Raw genomic sequence first — 25,359 nt, 5'->3', positions numbered from 1 at the left:
TTTATTTAAATTCTTTATGAAGAAATGTACTGATGTTTTATTCATTTTCAGTTAATGAGTTCATGAAATTTCTATGAATTATAAACATTTTCTTATCCAGTTGTCTTTTCTTTTCATTTCTTCATAATGTTTTTGTAAAGTTGCTGATATTGAGTTTGACATGTGATGCAAAGGCCTATTTAATCAGCGTCCAGATTTCAAAGTGACCTGTCCCAGATTATCAGGCAGATTTATTTAATTAAAAATCACATCACAGTGATTTTAGCTAAATGTTGAGCAGGGGGAAGTAATAAATGACAACTACTCAAACTACCATGATCTAAACCTCTTTTTATAAATTAGGCCTCATTCAACAGTTTTCCCCACTGTTTTAAATGTAGTTATGGATGTAGATGGATGTAGTCCCACATCCATCATTTTGGACAGGTTTTCTTATCATTCCAGTCTACTGAACTACATTTTCTATTATTTCAGATGATCTGTGCTGCAGACTGTCGTCACTAACATTCTGTCATCGTAATAAATGTTACGAGGAATAATTATCAATGACAACATAATAGGTAGGGGCTCGGTTGGCGCCTCCTGGGGCCGGCCAGTGGCTGTTGAGGACCCGACCTTGCTGCAACCACCGCAGCTCAGCCGGCGCCTCCTCTTGTTACAATGTACTGTCTTTTCTGTACGTGGTAGTTTAATGGTTTAATGAATAATTATTTTAGTGACTGTACGATAAAAGAGGTTCCAGCAATGTTCAATGTTATACAAATATATATAATTTATAAATGTTTATTAATTTTATCTGATAAATATTAGCAATACTTCTTTATTAACTGCCCCTGACCTCCTGTTACTTTAGCAAAGCAAGCTGAGTAGCTCCTTCATCTATTTAAATAACCGTCACACGTGTAAATATTGTTCCACTGTTTTTATATTTTTGTTATATTGTTTGTTTTTTATTGTCTGTACTCTACCTTTTATTTTCAGTACTGTTTGTTGTTATGCACCAACATTCCTAAGCAAATTCCCAAAAGTGAAAACCTTATTGGCAGTAAAACCGTTTCTGTTCTGTTGCAGTTTGGTTGTAATACTGGACATTCACCTGTAGGTGTCGCAGTGACTCTAAACTCAACTCCCACATGCGACTGTTGTTTTTTGTCAAGAGTTCAATTTGCCCTACTCACCCACTTTAAAGCAATAAAAATGACAAGGAACATAACTTAACATAAAGTCGTGAACAAACTAAATCGGTGCATAATTAATTTGCATGAATCAAACGGTCAGCTCATCTTGCACAGACTATAATCTATGTAATTATAACAGGAATACATTAAATTTCAGAGGAAATAAACGTGTCTGGTTCGAACTGCAATGAGAAACTATTAGAGTAGATCCAGCAGGTCTGTCTCATGAGCAGCGGGGCAGAGAGCTGATCTCTCGCAGCAGATGAGGGAGATCCTCTGGTGGACTTCACAGGCACGTTTACACCGAAGCTCCTCAGAGCCGCTCAGGACAGCCAGGGAGGAAGAGCACAGTTTGAAGATGAAGATCCCTTCATGTGTTCTCTTCAGTGCGAGTCTCCTGACTGCAGCTGTGATCCCGGCGTGTGTAGGTGAAATGTACACGTCGCTGCTCAACGTGAAGCAGGCGATCAGCGTTGAACGCAGGCTGATCGATTACTTGAGATCTTATATCGACCACGAGGTGGAGAGACTGCAGGACATCAAACGGTGAGTCACATGCACGAGACACTCTTAAGAATTATGAGGAGTTTAATCATTTGCATGCAAGAAATTCAGTTATTTATTCATTGGGGTGCAAACGCCTGAGCAACTGCACTGTGCCTCTAAACTGTGAATTAAAGGACCTATCCGCTCTAATTCACTGCAGGTCAGTCTCTCAGCACTGTGGTGATGATGTCATCCAGTGACGAATCCTGTGGCTTCTCCACAGACAGTGAATAATAGTGGAACAAGTTTCTGGACAGGGTGATGATGATCTGAGCACATGTGAAAGTTTAACAAGGATATGATCACATTTTCTGACCCACTGCTGGAAGTTATGCATTTAAAGGGATAGTCTGGATTTTTTTTTTAACTGGGCCAGTATGAGATATTTATCTATGATCAGTGCTTTACTATGATCAGTTTGGAGAAACAGCATGGGAACTGGTGTAGGAAGCTAAGCTGGTGGTTTTTTCCAGTGTTTTGGAAGTTGTAACATCAAGGGAAGAAATAAGATTGGCTGTTTTGATCGTTTGTAATTTATAGTGGTCATAATTTGGTCATTGACTGATTATGAAGACTTTAATATCATCAAAAACCTCAAGAGTCAAGTCCAGACATTTAAAAAAATACCCAGAAGGAGCAAAATTCACTTAAACTCAAGTACGCAGTCTAATGTGTATATACTGTGGGGTTCTTTATAATGAAAAACCTCTGAGCCAAGGACAGGTTCAGCAGCAAAATGAAAGAATATAGAATATATTGACCTTTCCAGACCAGTCAGCCTTTTCCAACAGGAAACTGAAGTAAGCAAAATATCACTTTCTCCAAACAAACAGAAAAAAATGAAAAAAGTTATTTTCCCCTGCAAGACACAGTGTTGCTGGTCTACATCTGCCTTGATCTGTTAGTTTATGTGTGTCAAATGTTTTCACACAAATGACCTGATAAACGCAGCAACTCCTGTGTTCTGTGAGATAAAATTGCTGAAGAAGTCTGGTAGCTTTGGAGAGAGCAATACAACAGGATGGTTATACCATCTGTGACAGCAAAGTAAAGGTGAAAATATTATAAATATAATGTACACTTAAACTAGTATCTAATATTTTAGGTGGCTTAAATAAATGTTATGCTGACCCTGTCCACAGCAGTGCATTGCTTACCTCCCAAGTGGTTACTCCTGCTGCTTCTCCAAAACTGGGGACAAGCCAAGCATACCATATACCCCCCTGACAAAAAAAATCCGAACTCTCCCTTTAAATTAACCTCATTTGGATGAAATCGTACACTATTTGTCTGTCACCTGTTGATGTTCATGTCAGTTCTTGTCCTGGAGCTCTTATTTCCAGCTCAAGATATTTGACTCCTCCGTCCAAACTCGTGGGATTAACAGTGTACATTCTGTTTCAGGGTGTTTCTTTACTAGACTATTGATTACACCATCAATAACTCAAATCAATAAATCATAAGGCTTTATTCGCCGCACAGTTTTCAGTCAGAAACGCTCATGATGGTGGAAATGTGGAAACAGGGCGATCATGATTTAACAGTTTCTCTGTGGAAATGACTCGACTAGTTTTATGGAGGAGCCCTCTTGGCCATTAAATTTAAAACAGTAGCTTCATTGTGGTGACTTTTTTTGTGCTGTGTGGTTGGAAAAATGTCATGCATCATTTGTTTTGACAATACATAACCATGATGGTAGAGGTGGAGGTAACAGTAGCTTTCCATCCTTCATATTAAAACATCTGTATCGTCCTATGGCACAACACTGCTGATGGCCTCTTGGGAAAAATAGATCAAAACCAGTCTGAAGAACATTTTCTTTTCTTTGACATTTTTTCTTTTTAAGAGCACCTTAAAGGGATAGTTCAGATTTTTTTTGTTTTTTGATGTTGGGTTGTATGAGCCACTGTACCTATAACAGGTGCCAGTCGACACGCTCCCGGTTTGGAGAAGCAGAGAGGGGTACCAGCGTGGAAGCTAAGTAATGAACTGCAATGGACAGGCTTAGCAGCAAAATGTATTTTAGCCACTTAAACTGATATAAATGTTTTTAGATGGATCTTTCTTACGTGTAAACTATGTTTAGAATGTTTTCACTGCTTAATCTCTATGTCAGGCAGCCTTTTTTTAGACAGGAAACCACTGTTAAATAACCCAGATATCGTTGTTCCCAAAACCATCAAACTCTTTTGGCAAAAACAGTAAATTTACCTCATAGAACACAGGAGTTGCTGGTCTGCCTGGATTGGTTGGTTTGTATCTGTTATTGTGTGACTTAAGTGAATATGAACTATCCTTTTAAATCAGAGAAGTCACACAACAACGAACAAACTGAGCAGCAGTCCAGCAACTCCTGTGTTCTGCAAGTTAAAATGACAGTTGTTGCCAAAGGAGTCTGGTGGTTTGGGAGAGAGTGATATGTTGCTTATATAATGGTGGTTTTCTGTTGGGAAAAGCTGTCTGACAGCACTTAAACTGTTTTTTTTATGTGGCAGTGTAGGAATGTTTGCTGTTCATTCTGCCCACAGCAGTACATTGCTTAACTTCCATGCAAGTACTCCTGCTGCTTCTCCAAACTGGGGCTATGCCGACCACCATCTACTGTAGGTAATACACTCACTATGGATAAGTAACTCGTACAACCCTGCTTCAAGAAATCCAAACCCCTTAAAACCCTTGAAATGAAATCATACAAAAGTTACCAATCCAAAACACGTCTGTCATGTGATGATGTTCATGTTAGTTCTTGTCTCTGTGCTCTGCTCCAGCTCAAGTTACTTGACTTCACTGTCCAAATATTCTGTTTCAGGGTGTTTCTTTACAAGAAACAATTTCATCATCAATAACTCATAAGGTTTTATTAGCTGCACTCGTCAAGTCAATTCAAATTTCGTTTATATAGCCCCAAATCAAAAATCACAATTTGCCTCAGGGGTTTTACAATCTGTACTACACCCACTGTCCTTAGACCCATGATCCAGGCAAGAAAAAACTCCCCCAAAACAAACTTGATGTTTTTCAAAAACTATATTGGAAGCAGGATGACTGATGGGGAACAAGACTTATCAAGTCACTTCCCACCAATTAATGCTCATGATTCATTGTGGCGAGGTTGAAAAATGAGGAATGTCATCATGCATCAGCTTTATTCATCTGTTTTAACATTATGTAAGTATGATGCTAGTGGTAGAGGAAGCAGTAGCTTTCCATCCTTCATATGGAACTTATAAAAAATGTGTATTATCCTGCTGAGCATCATGTTTGCAGTGATGGCCTCTTGTAGCCTGACAATTAGTCTGGAACCTCATAGTCCATTTTTGATTTCCATGGGGTATTAACAACTCTTGCAAGCCCAAACACTTCTTGGCACAATTGGATTGACCTATAAGAAGTTTTTCAGAGTAATTCAGAGTAACAAAACATGTGACATAGCAGGATTTGGTCTGTTTCCAAGCAAGGCACACAATAGCAGCTGCTTGGCTACAGTCTTTCTCATATTAGAGCTAAACTCTGAAAACAATTTAGACAAGAAACAGGCAATGTAGTAAAAGAATTTTGATCCAGCACTGCCTAGTTTTACAGTTTCACCTGAGATCTGGGAGCTTTTTTCTTTGAAAGCATGAAACAAAATGGCAACTGCTTTGTCACAGTCTTTCTTGTATTACAGCTAAATGGTACACTAAAATGTATCTGAAAACATTTTAGTAATGCAGTAACAGAATCTTGATCCATATTTGATCAACATTGCTCAGTTTGACAATGATCTTCATTTTGGGAATCTGAGGCACTGTGCTAGATGGACTTACTAACTAGACGAAACTGAGCAGACCTACAATCAGGGCAGTGAAACGTGACATGTGACTTTTCAAATCTGGAGCAGTGACAGTCCAATATTAAATAAAAAGTCATGATCGGGTTGCAAGTATAAGCCAAACCATATGAAAACATGAGCTTGGCAGATTTGTCCTGTTCCCAGACGAGGCCCCTTGGGAAATACTGATTAAAACTTGCTAAAATCTGTTTTTAATATTTCTGCCCTGATGAAACCCCTCGGAGGTTGAAACTGGTCCAATGTTTTAAGCCAATATACTTAACTAAACAAAGTTTTGCTCTGCCTGTGGGTGCCTGAAGAAATCTTTTTCCTGTGACTTTTTTTCCTCTTCAAGAGCATCTTAAGGTTCCCAGGACTCACTTCTTACATGCAAAACTGATAGAGCACTTGACCTCTTCTTTCCATGTTCTTACCCAAAGATTTTATGCCAAAGTGTCCAACCTGCACACTGAACTTTACAAAGGCCCGGCATCTGCGATGGCAAACCCACTGGTGGCGTTCACACTGATCAAGCGGCTGCATTCAGAGTGGCTGAATGTCGTTTACAGCAATGAAGCCCTGGAGAACACACAAGGTTAGCTTTACAGATACATCTGGTGGTGATAACTTCACACCGGCCTCTTCTCTGCTGTCACCACCCAACCCCCCCCAGTTCACCTTTTGGCCCTCTGCTCTCCAGCCCTCAGGTCCAGTTACGAGGAGGAAGAGGCGGATCTGCCCAAACTGGAAGACCTTCAGGGGGCCGCCAAGGGGCTGATGAGGCTGCAGGATGTGTACGCTCTCCAAGTTACGAGCCTCGTAAGGGGTCGTTTCCAGAGAGTCACTAATGGAGAGCCTACAGATATCTACCAGCCCGCAGTGTCTGTCCCACTGTCTGGTGATGACTGCTTTCTGGTTGGAAAGGTATGCAATCCATTATTTAACTTTACTGTTTCTTCATATTAGTCTTAGAAGAAGTGTTTAGAGTCTTTACTCAAGAAAATGTACTAATGCAAAAGTCTAAAAATACTCCATTACAAATACAAGTTTTGCTTTCAAAATCCTACAAAAATCAAAAAAACAGAGGTATTATCATCTAAATGTGCTTGAAGGCATAATATGCAATATTTTCCTAAAAGAAAATAGACTCATATGAACATTATTCCTCTTCATCATCACTAATGATCCACTCATGGTGTGTGGTGGTTTCTGTATAGACCCTGCCCTCTGCTTATATTCCCTTATTTCTTTCTCATTATTTTGCTGTAGATATTTTACCAACCCATAACACTGAGAATGAAACTCATCAATCAGTTGTCTTTCTGGTGTGTTTACAAACTGCTCAGATAAATCCAACTGATTCTACCTTTAAAGAATCAGAAGTAAAACTATTTCTGCCTACTTTAAACTACTTTAAGAGGCTAGAGATCAGGACCCTGATCAGGATCACAAGATACATAATGAGAAATGAAAAGGGTTGGGGGGTAAAGTTCTTCAGCTCTTTGCTTTTTTTGTGAAATGATGGGGAGTTTTATCTCTTTGGGCTTCAAATATTTATTTAAATGAAACCATGTGGGAAGTTTAAAGGAGAAATGTGGCTTTGGTGGAGCTGCTAACAGCTCATAGATATCTGAAACATGACGATGAGGCCCAACTAGACACAGCTGTTTTGTAAACGGTCAAAAGTCAAAAAAGCTGGGAACTTTGCAGGTTTGATGTTCAACAATATATTTTTAAAATCTTAAAGTTGGAGTGCTGGACATACTGTATAAATGTATGTTAATTTCATTCAAGGCCTTGCAAAATGAGTTCAGACAATGGTGATTTAGCCCATCATCACCAGGTAAACCTCTCTGTATTTTGCAGTTCATGGAGGTTTTTTAAATTTGGTGTCTCTGGTGACATCTCTACATTGGTTCACCAGTAGTGATGCGTTTCAAATCAACCAGCAATGATTGGTTTGTCAGAGCCAGCACGTATCGACAGAGTGTGTACAATAACTCTAAAGACTCATTTATGTTCTACAGTAGATACTCATAGGGACATGGATGCAGCCTTCTGTCTATGCCCCACGTTCATTTTGTTCATGCTTCTGCACGTTTTCTGACATTTTACGGATATGGAGCAGTACCTTCAGTAGTTGTGGGGGCAGTGTAGCAGTGTATCCAGTAGTTCACATGAGACACAACCGCATGACACAACGACAAAGATTCAGATGTTGTGATGTCTTCAGTGGCTGCAGAGACCACCTCTGTCTACAACACTGCCTCTACTTTCGTCTCTTTTTCAAGAAGTCCATTATTACAAACCTCTTACTGTGTTGCCATGTTTGTTGTTGTCAGAAAGTTTTGACTCGTCTTCTTTTTATTTATATCTATGCCAACATGAAGGATCCATGGAAGTATGTGGGCAGTGATTATATCATTTAAACTATTTTTATTTTCATATGTTAAAGTAGCATAAGTGAACCTTTAATGCTAGAAGGCGGAAAAGAAGTTCTGCACTGCAGGTTTAATATGCAAAGTAACTAACTGTAACTGTAGCTTGCATATAAATAAATATGAGAGGGAAGGAACAGTGCATCTTGCACAGGGATGCATATCTTTAACTATATTTTACTGTGAAAAACATACACAAGCCTTCCACCCATAACTACACTTTTTATTATTATTTTTTTTTATGTTGGATAAATGAGTCAGGCTCAGTGTGATCAGAAATTAACATTTTGCATCGTTACTTTTTCTCCTCTCTGTTGGATCGAAAGAAACACTGGCAAGGGATGAAAGTAACAATTAAATCGACCACAAAACAATTAGGTACTTGCTATTTTTGGTAGATAATGCTCATGAATGCTTCCATCAGTCCTCCAAGCAAATCACCATGTTACTCTCAAATCAGTTCATGATGTTAAATGTTGCAGTTGTATGATATTGGTCCAAAGCATCAAACTTAGTGCCATAATCACCTTCATGGCATGTTCCTTATGATGTGTCACAAGTCATAAAGTCTGTGTTGCAACCATCCCCCGGGTGGTACAATATTTTATTCTGAAATGTGGTGAAGTAGATGTATAAAGTAACATCAAATGGAAAGAGTAAAGTACAAATACCTCAAAGTTGTGCTTAATTACAATACTTTATTAAATGTTCTTTGTTACTTCCACCATTGCATATTTTTCACCTCTATTTCCTAAAATATAATAAGTAAGCATGATGAGACTGTGTTGAAACAAGTCATCTTCTTGGTCAATTTTCTTAGTCGAATAAGAAACAAGTACTCATTTGAAGTAGTGAAATGGGACAATATTGGACAGAAGTTTCTGTGAAAATTTCACCCTCTGATTAACGTCCCATTCCAAAGGTCTGCAGAATAGTTTTATTCCAAACGTGTCAGTCATTGAGTGGTGGGAATCCAGACAGTCAGCCTGGAAAAAAGTGGAATTGTTCCCACTGCGTGCCTGGGAATCCATTTCATGTGAAGATAAATACACTATTATACAAGTATGAAAGAGAAAAAAAGGTTTCCCCCACAATAAATTCCACTGTTTATGTACAGTGGTGATGTGTAAGGGCCGGGCTGTCTGTTGGAGAAACATCGTCTTCTTGTATGGAAAAGACATTATCGTGCACAGCAGAAGAGCAGAGCTTGTCTTCACTTGTACCGAGACAATCTGTAAACAAACATCCTTAGTTTTAGGGTGTTGTCAGTAAAAGAGCTGCCTGCACGTGCTTTTATAAGGCTGTTTAAACAGTCCTCAAAACCAGCTGGATATGTTAACAGAAGATTGTAGCTCACTGGTTCCATTTGGAAGCTTTTTACAGTAGTTTGAGTTGAATGTCAGCTGATGTTTCCCTGCAGATTATTCACTATTTTAAGAGTTTATTGGTTCTTTAAAGACCAACTGCGTCCAAATTATGGAGTGTAATGTTGTGAAGTGGGTGTAAACCCGTGCTATGGTTCATAGGTTGGTGTGTGTGGAGTCAAATGGTACACTGGAGTTTTTGTGTGTGTGCCGTCTTTCTGGAGGGGTCATAGATGTGATCTGTGATGGGAGGAGCCACGTGTCACCCTGTCTCTCTGTGGGTGCCCTTAGGCCTGCAGTCAGCGCCCAATCAATCAAGTCGAGTCAGCAACAGAAGGGGTTTGAGACCCGGTAAAGAGATAGACTGCAGCCAGTGTTCACTGTAAAAATAATGTTGAGGTGTTCTTGGATTAACAGACGTGTTGCTCAACCAACAGTGTACTTACTTGAGAAGTTAGACAGGTGTAATCTCTTAAACATGACATGCTGCAGAGAAAGTAGACCAGGCTGAGAAAGTATTACTGTGGGAATATTTTAAAAGTGAGACAAGAATAGAACTGCAGTTACTACATTAAATTACTAGTTGATCTAAAGAATTAATAGTAGGGTTGTAGTGGGATGAGAATTCAGGCTTGGTGGTATCATCAAACGGCATTATACAATTATTATTATTATTATTAGTAGTAGTAGTAGTAGTTACAGTGAAATTAATCAATGCTGAAAATAAACACAAGTTGCAGCCTCGGGTGAGACCAAGAAATCACAGACAAAAAAAAAAGGCAGGCAGAAAATCAAGACTGAACTATTACAGCACTCTCAAAGATGACAGAAGTGATTGTCATATCACATCCTATAGTTGTTATTTAAAAGGATAGTTAAGAAATGGGATTGTATAAAGTAGTAATCATTCAATCAGTCAGTGTATTATCTACAATAACAGTTTAAGTGTATGCTATATTTAGAATATTTTAATGGTTTTACCTTGCTCTCAGACAGCCTTTTTCGATGGAAAACTGCTGTTATATAAGCCAAATATCCTTATGTGTGTATATGTTATGGTATTTGTTATCAACCAAACTCCTTTGGCAAAATCAGTTATTTTACCTCACAGAACACAGAAGTTGCTGGTCTGTCATTGCCTTGATCTGTTAGTTAGTTTGTGTTATTGTGTGACTGTTGTTTTAAACAGGTAGTTTGGATTCACTGAAGTGGCAGTGATAGAACAGCAGATCTCATGTTCTGCAAACTTATATAACAGTGGTTTATTGTCAGAAAAGGCTGTCTGACAGCAAAGTAAAGCAGTAAAATTATTCTAAATATAGTGTACACTTAAACTGGTCTTTAGATGGACCTTTTTTAAGTGGCTAAAATTAATTTTGTTGCTGACCCTGTCCATAGTAGTACGTTGCTTTAGCCTCCATGCTGGTAGTCTTCTCATTTCAAATAATCTGAAATCTCCCATTAAGTCAATTAATGCTGCTCTTATTATAACCTTTATTTATTATTTACAAAAGAACAGAGATGAAACACATAACAAAACACAGCCATTCACATGTAAGCACACACAAAAGCCCCAGAAACAGTCAGACACCTCTAAAAAGGTCAAAAGTTAAAAGTATTTTCAGTACTTTCAATTTTTTAACTCTCACATTGTCTGTGTTCGTTATCTGATATATTTCACATCACATTCCTCCATCAGTGGAAAATGGTGCATTTTTCCAATGCAATTCAAATGAAGATGAAGCAGCCAAAAAGGTTGGGCCAAAAGACAGCCTAAAGTCAGCATGCCAGGTTGGCAAAATGATGCCAGCTGAATGACGTGATGGAATTGGCTGAGGAAATGTGTCTGATTCTGTCTGCTGCCAGTGGCCCAAAGCTGGCCTGATCGCCAGCTGCTGACTAAATGTGATTCTTACCTAAAATCAGTCCAAGTCAGCAACCCTAAAACCGAGCCAAGTCTGACAGCCTTGCATGTGTATGGGCCAGAGTTGGCTGACATTTGGTCCTCCGGTTCAGTGCCAGAAGACAGCCACACGTGCCGGCACAGAGCCGCCACTGGAATGACGGGCTGAAAACCAGAGACTAATTAAATTGTCTGTAACCAAGGTGTTATTTTTCCCAGGTTGCCTATGAGCAGGAAGACTACTACCACTCGGTGCAGTGGTTGGAGGAGTCGGTGCGTCTCTTCAGGGGATCAGGAGGCGAGTGGAGCCCTGAGAATGAAGGGACTCTGGAGGACGCTCTGGATCACCTGGCCTTCTCCCACTTTAAAGTAGGTAGAAGATCACTGAGGAGATGTACATTTACAGGATGATTGATGGATTGACCTTCCCTAAATTCCTCTCATTGTTTCAGACAGGAAACGTCTCCTACGCTCTCAGTCTATCTCAGGAGTTACTGCATCATGGTAATTGTTTTGATTGGACTTGTCCCTTTCCCTTAATCCTGTCTGTGGTGCATAAACAGTCCCTGGAAGAACCTCTGTGCTCCTGTGAACGGCATGACCTGCCTCTCTGTAATTAAGGAACATGCCCTATAATATATGACTTCACTGTTTACTCTGTTTCTTCTCAGATCCAATGAATGGAAGAGTTCTGCAGAATGTTGAGAAATATGAGAAGCTGCTGGTTGCGAGTCCACCTGAGTCACTCAGGGGCGGTGGACTGAGGAGACCCAAGTCCAATTATTTAAGGACCAGGGACACTTATGAGAGACTCTGCCAGGCCCAAGGCTCCCAGGTATTCATCAAGATTAATCATTCTGAACACAGATTGTGTGTTAGGAAAACCTCTGGAAGGGATCAAGGATAATTTAACACAACAACCAGAGAATTCTTCATTGTATAAAACTGACCAAATGTGCAGTGTAGCTCTGCTTTTTCAATAGAACCTCTCCTCCTTTTGGGACACACCAATAAATCTAATTTTTTAAAAATGTTGTTCATCTGTCATTCTACATTTTAGTCTATATTAGAGAAAATGTTCAGCATAGCTCACAGTGAGTTACTCCTGAATGTGTAAAATTATAGTTACAGTGTTTCTGTGAGCCAGGCCTCACTGATAACAGTACAGAAACGCAACTTCTGTTCACTGATTTCTGAAAAAGCGTGATCACATTTTATGCACATTTTATTTTATTTTAAATGTTTTCTAATACCTAATGTTATCTTATGTTGGAGTTTCCTGATGGACGGATAACTTCACTTGTTGTTATTGTACCTAACCGTTAACTCTAACTGCTAGCTGCTGTTAGCTAGTTAGCTCGCAGTTCGCTGTGCAGCTCTGACGCCCGTTCTGGCGCCGTTCCCTGCCAGCATTTCCACTGCCTGTCGGTCAAAACATAGACTTATATGAACTAGATGCCGGACACAAAGAGGGTGCCCAAATATATCATAATTGAGAGAGTCGCAGTCAGTGATGTTGCTTGCTGCTGTTTTCTAGTTGCTACTTCTATGCTGACACTGCCTCATGTTTCCATGTTTTGTTTTTCTGCCATGTAAAGCAACTTTTAGTGCCTTTTAAAGCACTATACAAATATGTGTATTATTATCATTATTGTAATTATTATTATTATTATTATTATTGTTCAAGACCTTGTTTGTAATTTAAGGTGTCCTGTAACTAGTTTTACATACGACTCTTTTATAACTGTGGATTATAGGGATTAGCTTTTTGGGACGCTAGGGGAATTTTGGCTACAGTGGTCGTGGGGAAAAATTGGAACCCAGGCTCAGTTGCATTGCAGGTCTAGGTTCATATATTACGTCTCTGGTAATAGACGTAATATAACGAAAAGGTAGCTGCATGGCCAGTGGTTAACTTCTTTACCAACACGTAAAGCTATCCGTCCATTGGGAAACTCAGTAAATCAAAGAGCAATTTGTTTAAAGATGCTATTTGGAAAGAAAAAAATTAATTTGTTGCATTTAATGTGAAATTTAAAAGAATGAATGTCTGTAGAAAACTAATTTGTGAGTTATACAATTGTTGTCGAGATATTTCAGTCTGAACCAAAGTGTTGGACGGACCAGCGTTGACATCCTTAGAGCCACCCCTAACATGGCTACAAGTAACATTTAAAAAAAAAGGACAATTTTTCATTGTCATTTGAAAAGCTCTAAGCACTTGATTTGACAAAATTCTCAAGTTTCAACATTCATCCAAAATTTAATGAAGATGGAAGTTTGTAATTGAAGTTTCCTTGGCCATAAAAACACTGTAATTATACTAAAGTCACATTTGCATTTAAGCTTGCTGTATGTGGGCAGAGAACAATGCAAGTGTAATCGTTTGCGGATGAAAAACAATTCCTGTTTTGATCTTGTTAATAGACTTCAGCTGTTTCTCTTAGCAGCTAAGACATTTTAGAAACCCCAGACCTTTCTGCGACTACTTCACCAACGACAACCCCGGACTGCTTCTGCTGCCAGTACGACGTGAAGTGCTGAGCCTGCAGCCTTATGTGGTGCTGTACCACGACTTCATCACTGACACCGAGGCTGAGGACATCAAGGCGCTCGCCCAGCCAGGAGTAAGTGCCAGCTCTACGCAGTTTCCTCATCACATGTAAAGTACAAATACTTTGTTACTGTACTGAACTTGAGTTTTCCAATATCTGCACTTGTGTGTTTATTTATCTGACAGCTTCTTACTTTTACTGCCTTCATTTTAACACAAATATCTGTATTTTTGTTCCTTACACTTTAAAAACAGGATTGTTACTTTAGTTTTAATGCATTTGAGGGAAGTGATTATTTTTATTTTGCATTATTGTGCACCATTTTCCTAACATCAACAGCTGCTTATAACTTAAATGGATGAGACAATAACACATAGAAAAGATGATTTGTTGGTCCAAAGTACATATCACTCATGACAGATGTAACAAGACATAAAAAATTTAACAAGATGTAAAAGACCTAACGACCTGTAAAAAAATATGTATATATGTAACAGGACAATATGTACATTGCAATATGTAAAAGACATGACCACACAAAAAACAACATCAAAGACCTAACGAGATGTAAAAGACCTAACTGCAGGTAAAATATGTGATAAAAAGTCAGAGCTAAATGTAACAAGACATAAGACTTAAAAGATGGAAAACAACATAAAAGATGTAACAAGACAAAAAAGATGAAAACTGACGTAAAAGATGGAACAAGACAAAAAAACAACAACAAAAGAGATGTATCATGACAAAAGGTTTGTAACAAGATGAAAACGATGTAACAAACTGAAACAGACAGAGAAGGAGACTTGAATTTGAGTTTCAGTAAAGCTTTGCTGAGAAACAGCTGGTAAAAATGTCCTTCAGGGGACTAACTTTTTACTTCTGTACCTCTACCTAAGTTAAGAGTGTGTATACCTTTGCCACCTCTGCTTGTTGGTAAAAAAAAAAAACAAGAACAAAACATGTGTCTCCATTATGTCAGCTATTTAGGAATTAAGAAAAAGAGCACACTCAACACAGGGCATTTTTGGTTAATCCAATTAGGTCTTGTTTTGTTTCTTTCTAAACAAACCGAGGGGTTGAGCTGTTTCTTCCACATGGGACTCAGAAAAAGTGAAGCTGCAGTCTTTTCTTGGCAACAGCAAGAGTTGAAGAGAGTCTGTTGAAGTTTGTTGAAATCAACAAATAGACAAAAGATGGTATAGAATAAATTAAACATTTTGCTGTTGCCATGTGAACGCTATGTATCTCACATTGAATAAATGATCGTTACTTGTACATTTAACAGCAGGGATTATTGATTTTTTTTGTCTGTGGTCATGTTGTTTGTTTAGGATGTATTGTGGCTTTGTGGTGAGGAAACTACCCTTTGTTGGCTTTACTGGTATCTCTGTTATTTTTATTTTCCTCTGGCCTCTTGGACAGCTGCCCAGATGTTAGCTGTCCATTACCCTGAAATCTAAAGTGTGATGGAATTGGCAGCCTTTGAGCAGGACTATAAATACTGTCATCACACTTGTAGTGCAATCTCAAATGGAGATATTTACTGTGGCCTCTGTCCTAAAGTGGACTTTCCCTTGTAAGTCCATCTTTTACAGACTGCTTCCTGGATGGCACACAGTACATTTTGCGTCCCACAAACTGTGTGTTGGCAGAAAAGCTCCAGCTGGGGTCGTATTACGGGAACTTCCTTTCTTAAATTGGACTTACTCTCAAGTCTCAAGAAGAGAGTAAGATTGATTTTTTTTTCCTAATTTGGTATTGCAGAAGCAAATCCTAAATCATGTTCCCATTAGGATTCCTATCATATCTCAGACAGGAAATCAACTTGTCACAAACATAAATCAACTACTGTCTGTTACCTAGCAACATTACTTTTCTCAACTCATCAAACAACTTTAGTTATTGAGTCATCATTGAAACATACAAAAATAGAGCAAAAACAAGTTGAGTTAGAGGTATTATTAAGGTCTCTAAATAAATCAAAATCAAAATCATAAATTTACAATACTGCTAACTTGGGAAATAAGAGAAAGATTGAGCTAAGATAAACAATAAACAAGTTAGCTAAGCTATCATTAGCTACTGTTAGGAAACACTACAGTTAAGTTAGCTACTACTACAGGTGGGAAAGGGAAAGTTATAACAGTTTAACAGTTAAAGTTAAGACTTTATTTAAGATTTCAGGATGTCAGGAACTTGGATCAGACACATTGATTTAGGAACTGTTCTGAAACTGTGTGTACTGAAATCTGAAATCTGATCTGAAATTGTTGTATTTTTCCTTAATCAGGTGCTAATCCTTTTACCATGATTACCAAACATTTAAGATAGGATTTGCAAGTTAGGAGGTTTTTATAATACAGCCCATGATCTCTACTGACTGACTGTTCAATACGAATATTCGACTATTCATTCCCTTTTTTTTCCTCATATAAACTATCAAGTAATGCTTTATTGAATTGCCAGATTTTTGAACAGGCAATGGTTGGACAGCAGTGTTCATGTAATTTAGTAAAGAAGCCAAGTTACATTCTACTCCCAAACAGTCTTAACTAATGTATGCTAAGTACACTAAGCAGAAGGCAGAAGTTACCTCAGAGTCTGACTGGGTAAGGCCTCTCTGCCTCCGAGCAGCCTCTCAGTGTCACTCACTATCTGTTATTATAATCCAATAATATAATTCTGAAAGGGGCTGTTGTCCATAATGAGTTGCTTTCTTTTGATACTTAATGGAGAACTCTGTAATATCTTTTTGCTGTTTTTATTTTTGCATGCACAATTGCTACATGTTGCTCCTTTAACATACCTTTAGTAGATGGTGCTTTGCCATTGCTATGAATGCATTAAAAACGGGGAATTAGGCAGAAGTCAAGGTGCAACATTGTGCTGAAAAGCCTTGAATCAATACTGAAATTATTTTTGGATTTAGAGTTTAAGGTGCCTATCAAAAAATATTTCTTTTTATAAATATGCATATATTCCTGTGCTCTGCTGTGGGGCTCTGTGGCTACTGGGGTCTAAGCCAGCAGTGAACCTTTTCCTACTGCACAGATCCTGGAAAGACCTTATGGAGGAAGAGTTGGTCTGCTTCCAAACATTTAGTGAGGCTTAAAGGAATGAAGGATACATTACTATGAAAACTTGGCTGAGCTCCTCAAACTGTCCAAATTACCCTGCAGGGCTCCAATGGTAAATATTGAATCCATATCATCGAGCCACAGTATCTATCTGAAAGCAACTGTTTCTTCAGTTTTCTGCCCCTTTAATGGAAGGCCGCAGTGCATTGTCCTCCTCTGTGAGCTGACTCAGTCACTTCAGGGAATATTTGGTGGGCTAACTTGACTGGTTCCCTATAGTTTCTGTGAGGTTTTGGCTTGCTTCAATGATTTTTCCAGCCGTTGCTCAGATGGAAACCCCTGTACTTATTTCATCATTATGGCAGCTTGTGGGTTTATTGAAAACAGGCCCAGGGTATGGTATTAGTTTGGAGCATTCGCTAACCATGAGCATTCTTTACACTTCAGTTGAAAGATCCAGTTTGTAGCAATAACACAGGCCTGTTGTTTGGACTTAACAGGTCTGTCATTGTATTGTTGATGAATTGATGTGAGACATAATAATTTTCTTAGTTCTTTTACTCTTTTGCCCCTTGTGAAGTGGTTTGTGTACAGTGAGCCCTTCAGAGTTGAATGAAGTAATATTTCATGTGGCAATAAGGATGTCATCAGGAGTTTGATCTGCAAAATTAATCAGAAATATTGTGTTTCCAGTGTAACCAGTTCTGCGTAGAACACTGGGCCTCATGCAACATTATTTTACATTTCTTAGGAGAAAAAATAAGATACACCAAATATTCTTAACCACCCGTGCAAATGACTCCCTCTCGGTCATGAAGTAGAGGCATGTGGCAAATTGTTTGTTATTATTCTCACCAACCTTGAGACCTCAACCATAGGGAGGATTTTGAAATCAAAGCAGGGGGTCTGGGGTTTCAGTTTCACAGACTTTGTTTCCTGCATTTTGGTGACTCGAACAAAACACAGTAGTAAGTACACATTTTTTTTTGCAAATGGATGCAGGCAGATGACCTAAAGCTGACAGTGTTTAGCTGGAAAACGCAATGGGATCACAGTATTCAGACTTATAAATTTGATTACAGTAACACAGAAAATTGGTATTTTGCAAAGTGAAACCCCAGACTTTTAAAGTTGTAGGACTTTTTAATTAATTTGTCATAAATTGAGAGAAATACAAGAGAATTGTGACCTCAACAGGAAACTAGTGAGGGCAATGAAAGTCGGAAGGGTTGGCAAGTATGTTTGTGATTATGTAATCATGTAATTAGATTATTTTTATATTTTGATAATTGGAAAAGGTTACTAATCACATTTTTTAACAGGTAATTAGTAACTGTGTAGGAATACATTGTACCAGTTTATGTTTTCATTTCAAATTGGAAAACATGTATGAAAGAAGCAGAAGGCGCTGTGATGATTCTGCAGACCACATAAATCATAGACGCTCAGTTTTAAGACGGGCAGACTCAATCCAAAACATCTGGACGTCCCTTCACTCCCTTCCAGACTTAAATTCTGAGGTGTGAGGGGAAACAGGGTATCTCTTACTTAACATTATTTTATTTGTTTATTTGATAGGGGCAGGGCACATAAATGAACATCAGTATTTCAAATATAAGATAAGAAACATGTCAGAATTTAGCAAAAATGGGTGGGTAACAAAAACAGAAATATTCCAAATCATAATATAAAAATAGAAATACACAAGTAGTGAAAGACTGAACACATTGCACATGTCTAGGTAAAAGTGGTCACATCTGAACTCTATTAAGGCTCCTCAGAATAATAAGATAATAACAAGAATAATAATGTAAGAATAATCAAGTAAATTTTATTCTTGACACTTTTTGAATCCGCATTCTTGATTTTCTCGTATCTGCTCTCAGTTTTTTATTTTGGACATGTGTTTGGAGCGTGCTGTCATGCTATTACTCACATTTTGTCAGGTCTTTGCAGCTGGACATCAAAGCTTGGCTGCTGCAACAATCACAAACATAAAATGCTGTTCTCTGTCTTTGCTGTGAAGCTGAGACGATCTGTGGTGGCAACCGGAGAGAAACAAGCAACAGCAGACTATCGCATCAGCAAGAGGTATAAATTACTTATGACACTTTGTTTATGTTTATGATCTGTAATTCAGTTCAAAGTCACTCTTAGAGCAGGCTGGTTTTCCATTGCTGTACTGTCAATGAAACACATCTGTATTCCTAATAAATCTGCAACTTACAACACTTGAACAGCTTGTGAATGATGTTATATAAATCATTTTAAGTGTAATTTGTACTTTATCAATATGTTTTATTTGTAGTGCGTGGCTGAAGGGCTCAGCTCAGTCCACTGTTGGGAAGCTGGACAGGAGGATCTCCATGCTCACTGGTCTAAATGTGAAGCATCCATACGGCGAGTACCTCCAGGTGGTGAATTATGGGATTGGAGGCCATTATGAGCCTCATTTTGACCACGCTACAGTAAGTTGATTGTTAGACTTGTTTAACAAGTTGATTAAATGACTATAATATACTTTGCATGTTGTCTTAGCTTACATTAAAGCGACACTTCACCTGAAAATCAAAAATATGCATTTGTTTCTCTCACCTGTAGTGCTATATATCCATCTAGATTGACAGTTTTGGAGATATTAGCCGTAGAGATCTGCCTTCTCTCGAATAGCATCAAAAGCATTAAAAATTTGACAGCAATGTTTCTTTCCAGAAGATAATCCACAGACCTCGTTATGGGTTTCATGTAGGAACTATATTCCTTCTAGCAAAGTACACCTGCCAACCGTATTACCACACAGACCGAAGTGTTTATCTAGTTGTGATGCTGCAGAATGTAAACATTAATGGGGTCCTTCTCAATGAGCTGTAACATTAGCACCGCTGAGCTACCTAGCACGGTGATGCGATTGGTGGGTGCAGTTCTGTAGGGAGAAAATGGTTCTTAGTATTTAACCCAGGTGGGTGTAGTTTTGCAGGACGTAGCAGTGCGTGCTTCGGTGCACTCGCGGGTGAGCTCTGTGACTTTTCTTGGTTCTTGGGCAGGTTCCTTGCAAGGTATTGTTAAAGCTTGCAAAATTAGGCAGATTACACTGAATAATACACACATACAATATGCAATAGGTTTATTTGTGTTTGTGTTGGTGTTTGTGTTTGTAAGATACTATGCTGATGTCAGAATACAGAACCTACATCTTAGTGTATTATTTTAGTTGGACATAATTTATTCCATCTTGTCAATATATATCAGCACTGTTGGGATGGTCAATTTGATCATCTATCAGCAGTTAGGTAAAAGTTATTTGAAATCTGCAGGGAAGTCTAGTCATGACTGAGTAAATAGTACTACAGATAAGAGTGTTTTTTAATTTTGGGGTGAACTGTTCCTTTAATAGTGACATACCAACTTTCTGATTTTCCAGTCGCCTTCAAGTCCTGTGTACAAGCTGAAAACTGGGAATCGAGTGGCGACCTTCATGATCTATGTGAGTGAAGTCTTACCGTCACCATCTTGTGAGCCTGTACAGTCCAGACAGCAGCCAGAGGTTCTTGGGCAGGTTCCTGTTCCTGCTGTTCCAGAGCTGTAATTAAAAATCACAGAGCTCAGGCCTTTGCCATGAGTGCTGCGAGACTTTGAAACAACCTTCCTCAGAAACTCAGACAAGATCTGACCTCATCATCTAAATTGTACTTTTATAGACATTCTCTCATGCAACATTAAACCAAACTCTATTTTCTGTCCCTGACATCCATTATACAGTCCATGTCTCTGCATTTAATTATAAAGGGACAGTTTGTATGTTTTGAAGTGGGGTTGTATGAGGTACTTATCCCCACAGTTAGTGTAGATGGCGGTCGCCACGTCCCCAGTTTGGAGAAGCGGCAGAAGTCTCGGTGTAATAAGCTAAGCAATGTACTGCTGTGGACAGGGTCAGCAGGACAATCTATTTTAGTCACCTAAAGACAGACCCATTTTAATAAAATCAGTATCGGTTTATGTGTATGTTATATTTAGAATATCTTCACTGCTTTACTTTAACGTCAGGCAGCCTTCTCTAATGGAAAAGCCAAATATCACTCTCTCCAAAGCTATCAGACTGCCTTGGCAAGATCAGTAATTTTACCTTGCAGAACGTGGAAGTTGCTGGTCTACCGCAGCCCAGACCGGTTAGTTTGTTTGTGTTATTATGTGACTTTAGTGAATACGAACTAAAACACAGAAATCACACTAACTACCATGTTCTGTGAGACAAGATTACTGATTTTGCCAATGTGGAGTCTGGTTGCTTTAGAGGAAGCTACGTTTAAGTTGTATAGCTGCAGTTTTTTTTTAGATAGGCCTTTTTTAATTTGGCTATAATATGTTTTCCTGCCAATTGCGTCCACAGTAGCACTGCTTAGCTTCTGTCTGCTTCTCCTAACTGGGAGTGTATCAACTGCCATCTGCTGTAGGTAAAACACTAATTATCGATAAGAACTTCATGCAATAATGCAAATTATTCCTTTAAACCAAACCTTTTCTGTCCCTGACCTCCATTATACAGCCTACGTCCGTATTTTTGTAGTTAAATCTCGTATTTGTCCGTTTGTTTTGTTCATCCACTCATTTTAACTATTAGATTTAATCTGGTTACTGCTTTTTAACTATTTCCTGGAAACATATTGAAAGATTATTGTTATTATCACCAAGAATTCAGTGTGAACATTTGAGTTAAATTGAATAGTGATTAAAAAAAAAGAAGAATGGCTTTTAGTGAGGTTTTAAAAACTGTGCAGCAGACAGAGTAGCTTTTCATAACAGGATCATATAAACACAAGACACAACTCTGAAGGAATGTCCTTTTCCACAGCTCAGCTCTGTCGAGGCAGGTGGGTCCACAGCCTTCATCTACGCCAACTTCAGTGTTCCTGTCGTGGAGGTAAACACCCTGTGAATGTCTTAAAGCAGCCCCTTTTGTCTTCTTGTTTTTTTTTGCCTCAAGCTGGATTATCTTGAACCTCCCTCGTCTTCTGTGGAGCAGCTGTCAAAATTGTAAAAGGTCACATCATAACAACAACAGCCATGAGATTCTTTACCACAGTGCTGCTGTTGTAGAGTCGAGCCTCAGTGGAGCTGCAGTGGAACCGGGCCATCATCCCTGGGGTTTAACCTTTGACCTTTTATTTTATTGACGTCTCACTTCCTGTGTGGATAACTGAACCTAATAAACCATGACCAATAAAATAGTGCAACTGCCGGAGCTCTGTTGCTTGAAATTCAGCTCTGTTTGCAATATTTAGACTAATGTTTCACATTGTGAGAATCAGTGAATTATAAGTCTAAATTTTCAGGCATGAGTGGTGAGAACTTGCTACTTTACTTTGTCTTATATTATCGCTAGCTGAGATCTTTTGGACTGTTGGTCAAACAAAAGAGATTTGATGACACTACCTTGGCCTTTAGGAAATATTTTTGTTTAACAACAATAGACAAACAATACAATGGAGTAGAAAAGACACAAGAAGACAGAAAGCAAGCAAAACAAACAAAGTAAACTAGTATGTTAACAAGAGACCCACTTCCCTTTCTGCGCCACATAGGGGGTTGAAGAAAACGACTGCTTGTGTAGCGCATCGTAACTGTCCCTGTCCCTTTCATATATGAAGTCATCAGTCTCCAAATCCTTCAAATTCTTACAGTCTGCCGTTAAGGATACGTCAGATTCTCTCCAGGTCAACGATATCAGTCTAATGTTTTTACCAAGGTCAACACTTTTTTCTTTTTCCAAAACAAGAGGATAAGTTTCTTTGCACAAAGAGAACCATATGATGCTTTACACTCTGTAGGTTTTGAGTTTTCAGCTGCACCCAGTATAACCAAAGGTGGATGCAGCTGTTTTTGGACTTGAAAACATCTTGGAAAATAATGAAAATATTGCAACTCAAAATTTTAGTAATGTAGGGAATAATGCATAACTATGTTGTAAATCTGCCTCCGCTTGGTCACATTTCTCACAAATTTCTGAGAAGATTTTATGCAGCTTTACCTTCGAATAATGTAACCTGTGCAAATCAGAGCCTGACATTACAGGAACAGATATTAACATATTTCAGACCCTAGTTCCAGATGCCCTCGGCTATTTTTGTCCCTAGTTCTTTTTACACAGTTCATAATAGGGATTAACCCAAATCCAAATATGTTAGTCAGGAAAACAAAAAATAATGCAGTGCAGCATTGCTCATTTATATGACTAATGACGTCTCAGTGCACCTCTAGTTCATAGGCTTGTGTGATGTGCATTTTCACCACTGTCTCACATGAACAATGAAAATTATTTTATAACTTTCTGAAAGTGATTTTTGTTGTTTTTCATCTCACAGAAAGCTGCCATCTTCTGGTGGAATCTCCACAGAAACGGTCAAGGAGACGAAGACACACTGCATGCTGGCTGTCCTGTGCTGATTGGGGACAAATGGGGTAAGAATCACAAGATGATGATGTCAGCAGGAGACAGAAAGTCATGTGAAGTTACACCAATTTATCAGACTTGTTCTCTTTTAAACAGATGAGGCTTCATTGCATCTTTATCATGGTTTGTTTCTCTCAACAGTCATCCAGTGTTCAGCTCTCTTGTTATATACACGAGCTAATGAACAAGAGATGCAGAGGCCACATCTGTGCTGCATTATGCATTTAGAGATGTTACAGAGTGCAGTTCAGACACTGAGGGCTCATCTTGGAAGCTAAACATCTGCTGCCGGTTGGCCCAGACCATCGATCTGAAACGTGTGTTAGGGACCAGTTAAACTAACAAGCAGGATATTAATCATCACAAGGCAGCTGCAGAAGCATTTAGTGGCTGTGTTGTTTAATCTATCAGAATTTATTGTTAAGGCTGTACTTTTAAAACACGACCATGAAAAGGTGCAAGGGCAAGAAAACAGTTGTCTTGAGGATATAAGAAAATAGTTTTCATTTTTCTGTGTTCCAGTGGCAAACAAATGGATCCATGAGTTCGGTCAGGAGTTCCACCATCGCTGCAGCCTGAACCCTGAAGAGTGAGAGGGGTGGAGCGATAGCTGGGCCCCTCGGAGTTCAAGAGCCAGCCTCTACAATTGAAAGGCACACTAGTAGGCGGAGAGAAGGAGCGAGCCAGAAAAGTGAGCACACGGGCAGGGGAAGGGGAGAGCCTGCATCTGTGATTGGAGCCCCCGGCCCCAGGGAGCCTGAAGTGTACCGTACACTGCTGCAGTGGACATGGATAGCACCAGGCTGAGAGGCGGGGTGGAAGAGGAGTGTGGGGCAGTTGGCAATCAGCCCCCGGAGGCCAAATGTTCTCCTGCTCCGACTGGCCAGTTCCTGCAGATGGAGAGAGGCCTCTGCCTTCACACACTGTGCTGGTTTCAGTTAACTGTGTAAGGCTGTTTGCCTCCCGCTGCTTAAAAACTGACATCTTATGCAGCCCTTCGCCTACACTGGGCCCACTCAGGGGTCTGTCACTGCAAATCAACACAGCTGAAGTTTGTGCAGACTCTCTGAACTTTATGTGTAATGTGTAGATGCAGAAGTTAACAAAGATACCTCATATGACTGGCTGAATCATGATGAAATGTGTATAAAATGGTACACATGAGCTCTAGAATTTTCTATTTGCTGTAATGTTGCATCCCAAAATAAATGCTGTTTTTGGATTTGAATATTCAAGACAATATGAATATGCTTCCATAAAGTGTTGGAACAAGCACATACACAGTGTGTGACACCTTTGAGAGTGGAAAACATATTTTTTGACTTTAAGACTGGGTTGCACCAACGGCAATTTGTTTAATGTATGATCAGTTCTAATCAGAGTTTCACAAAACTTGGTTAGCAGATCTAGATTTACAAATGTAAACTCAAGTTAAATCAGTATAGAAATGCTTGCATGCTTTCCAAAATTAAAATAAATAAAAAATAAAATTAAGAGCTGTGGGGACCTAGTAAGTTGCCTATAAATGGACAAAATCTTTAACTTTCAGGTGCTCTGTGTTCCATAACAAAATGTTACATTGTTTGCTAACTAGCTAAAAAGTTAACAAACGTTGCATTGTTTGCTAGCTAGCTAAAAAAGTTAACAAGTTACATTGTTTCCCAGTTTCCTAAAAGTTAACAACACATTACATTGTTTACTAGTGAGCTAAAAAGTTTAAAAAACATTTAATTGTTTGTTAACTAGCTAAAAGGTTAACAACAAGTTACATTGTTTGCTAGCAAGCTAAAAAGTTAACAAGAGTGTGTGCTAGATAGCTAAAAAGTTAACAAGTTACATTGTTTGCTAGCTAGCTAAAAAGTTAACAAAACATACTGATGCTAGCTAGCTAAAAAGCTAACAAGACAATACACTGTTTGCTAGTTTGCTAGAAAGTTAACAAAATGTTACATTATTTGCTAGCTAGCTAAAAAGTTAGTTTGCCTAGATAGCCTCCTTTGAGAAAAATAACTTGTCGGCAGAATTAATGGAGCAATATG

At 38.8% G+C, this 25,359-nt stretch overlaps 1 protein-coding gene across 2 annotated transcripts; it reads left to right on the top strand.

Annotated features, from left to right (window-relative positions):
• The first annotated feature begins 1,427 nt into the window (after positions 1-1,427).
• Positions 1,428-24,546, top strand: p4ha3 (prolyl 4-hydroxylase, alpha polypeptide III). 2 transcript variants are annotated; one of them, XM_084717983.1, is made up of 13 exons: positions 1,428-1,724; positions 5,976-6,130; positions 6,236-6,459; positions 11,460-11,609; positions 11,693-11,744; positions 11,912-12,075; positions 13,691-13,867; positions 18,899-18,963; positions 19,181-19,340; positions 20,294-20,356; positions 21,722-21,790; positions 23,232-23,328; positions 23,843-24,546. In XM_084717983.1, the coding sequence occupies exons 1-13, from the start codon at positions 1,441-1,443 to the stop codon at positions 23,911-23,913; spliced, it is 1,731 nt and encodes a 576-aa protein (XP_084574109.1). In that variant the 5' UTR covers positions 1,428-1,440; the 3' UTR covers positions 23,914-24,546. The 2 variants fall into 2 exon arrangements, with proteins under 2 accessions (XP_084574109.1, XP_084574108.1); XM_084717982.1 differs by having other exon boundaries at positions 1,429-1,724; positions 13,688-13,867.
• The last annotated feature ends 813 nt before the right edge of the window (positions 24,547-25,359 follow it).

The sequence above is a fragment of the Lutjanus erythropterus genome, chromosome 4 (genome assembly GCF_056507025.1).
Source record: "Lutjanus erythropterus isolate fLutEry1 chromosome 4, fLutEry1.hap2, whole genome shotgun sequence".
Lineage (NCBI taxonomy): Eukaryota > Metazoa > Chordata > Actinopteri > Lutjaniformes > Lutjanidae > Lutjanus > Lutjanus erythropterus.
Note: the sequence above shows the minus strand (reverse complement) of the source record. Positions and strands in the feature narration are given on the sequence as shown.

Excerpts from the sequence above, each read along its gene's own strand:
- p4ha3 (XM_084717982.1), top strand. The coding sequence starts at position 1,441 with ATGAGGGAGATCCTCTGGTGGACTTCACAGGCACGTTTACACCGAAGC. Across the intron at positions 6,131-6,235 it reads AGCCCTGGAGAACACACAAG|CCCTCAGGTCCAGTTACGAG; the intron begins GTTAGCTTTACA and ends TCTGCTCTCCAG. Across the intron at positions 6,460-11,459 it reads ACTGCTTTCTGGTTGGAAAG|GTTGCCTATGAGCAGGAAGA; the intron begins GTATGCAATCCA and ends TATTTTTCCCAG.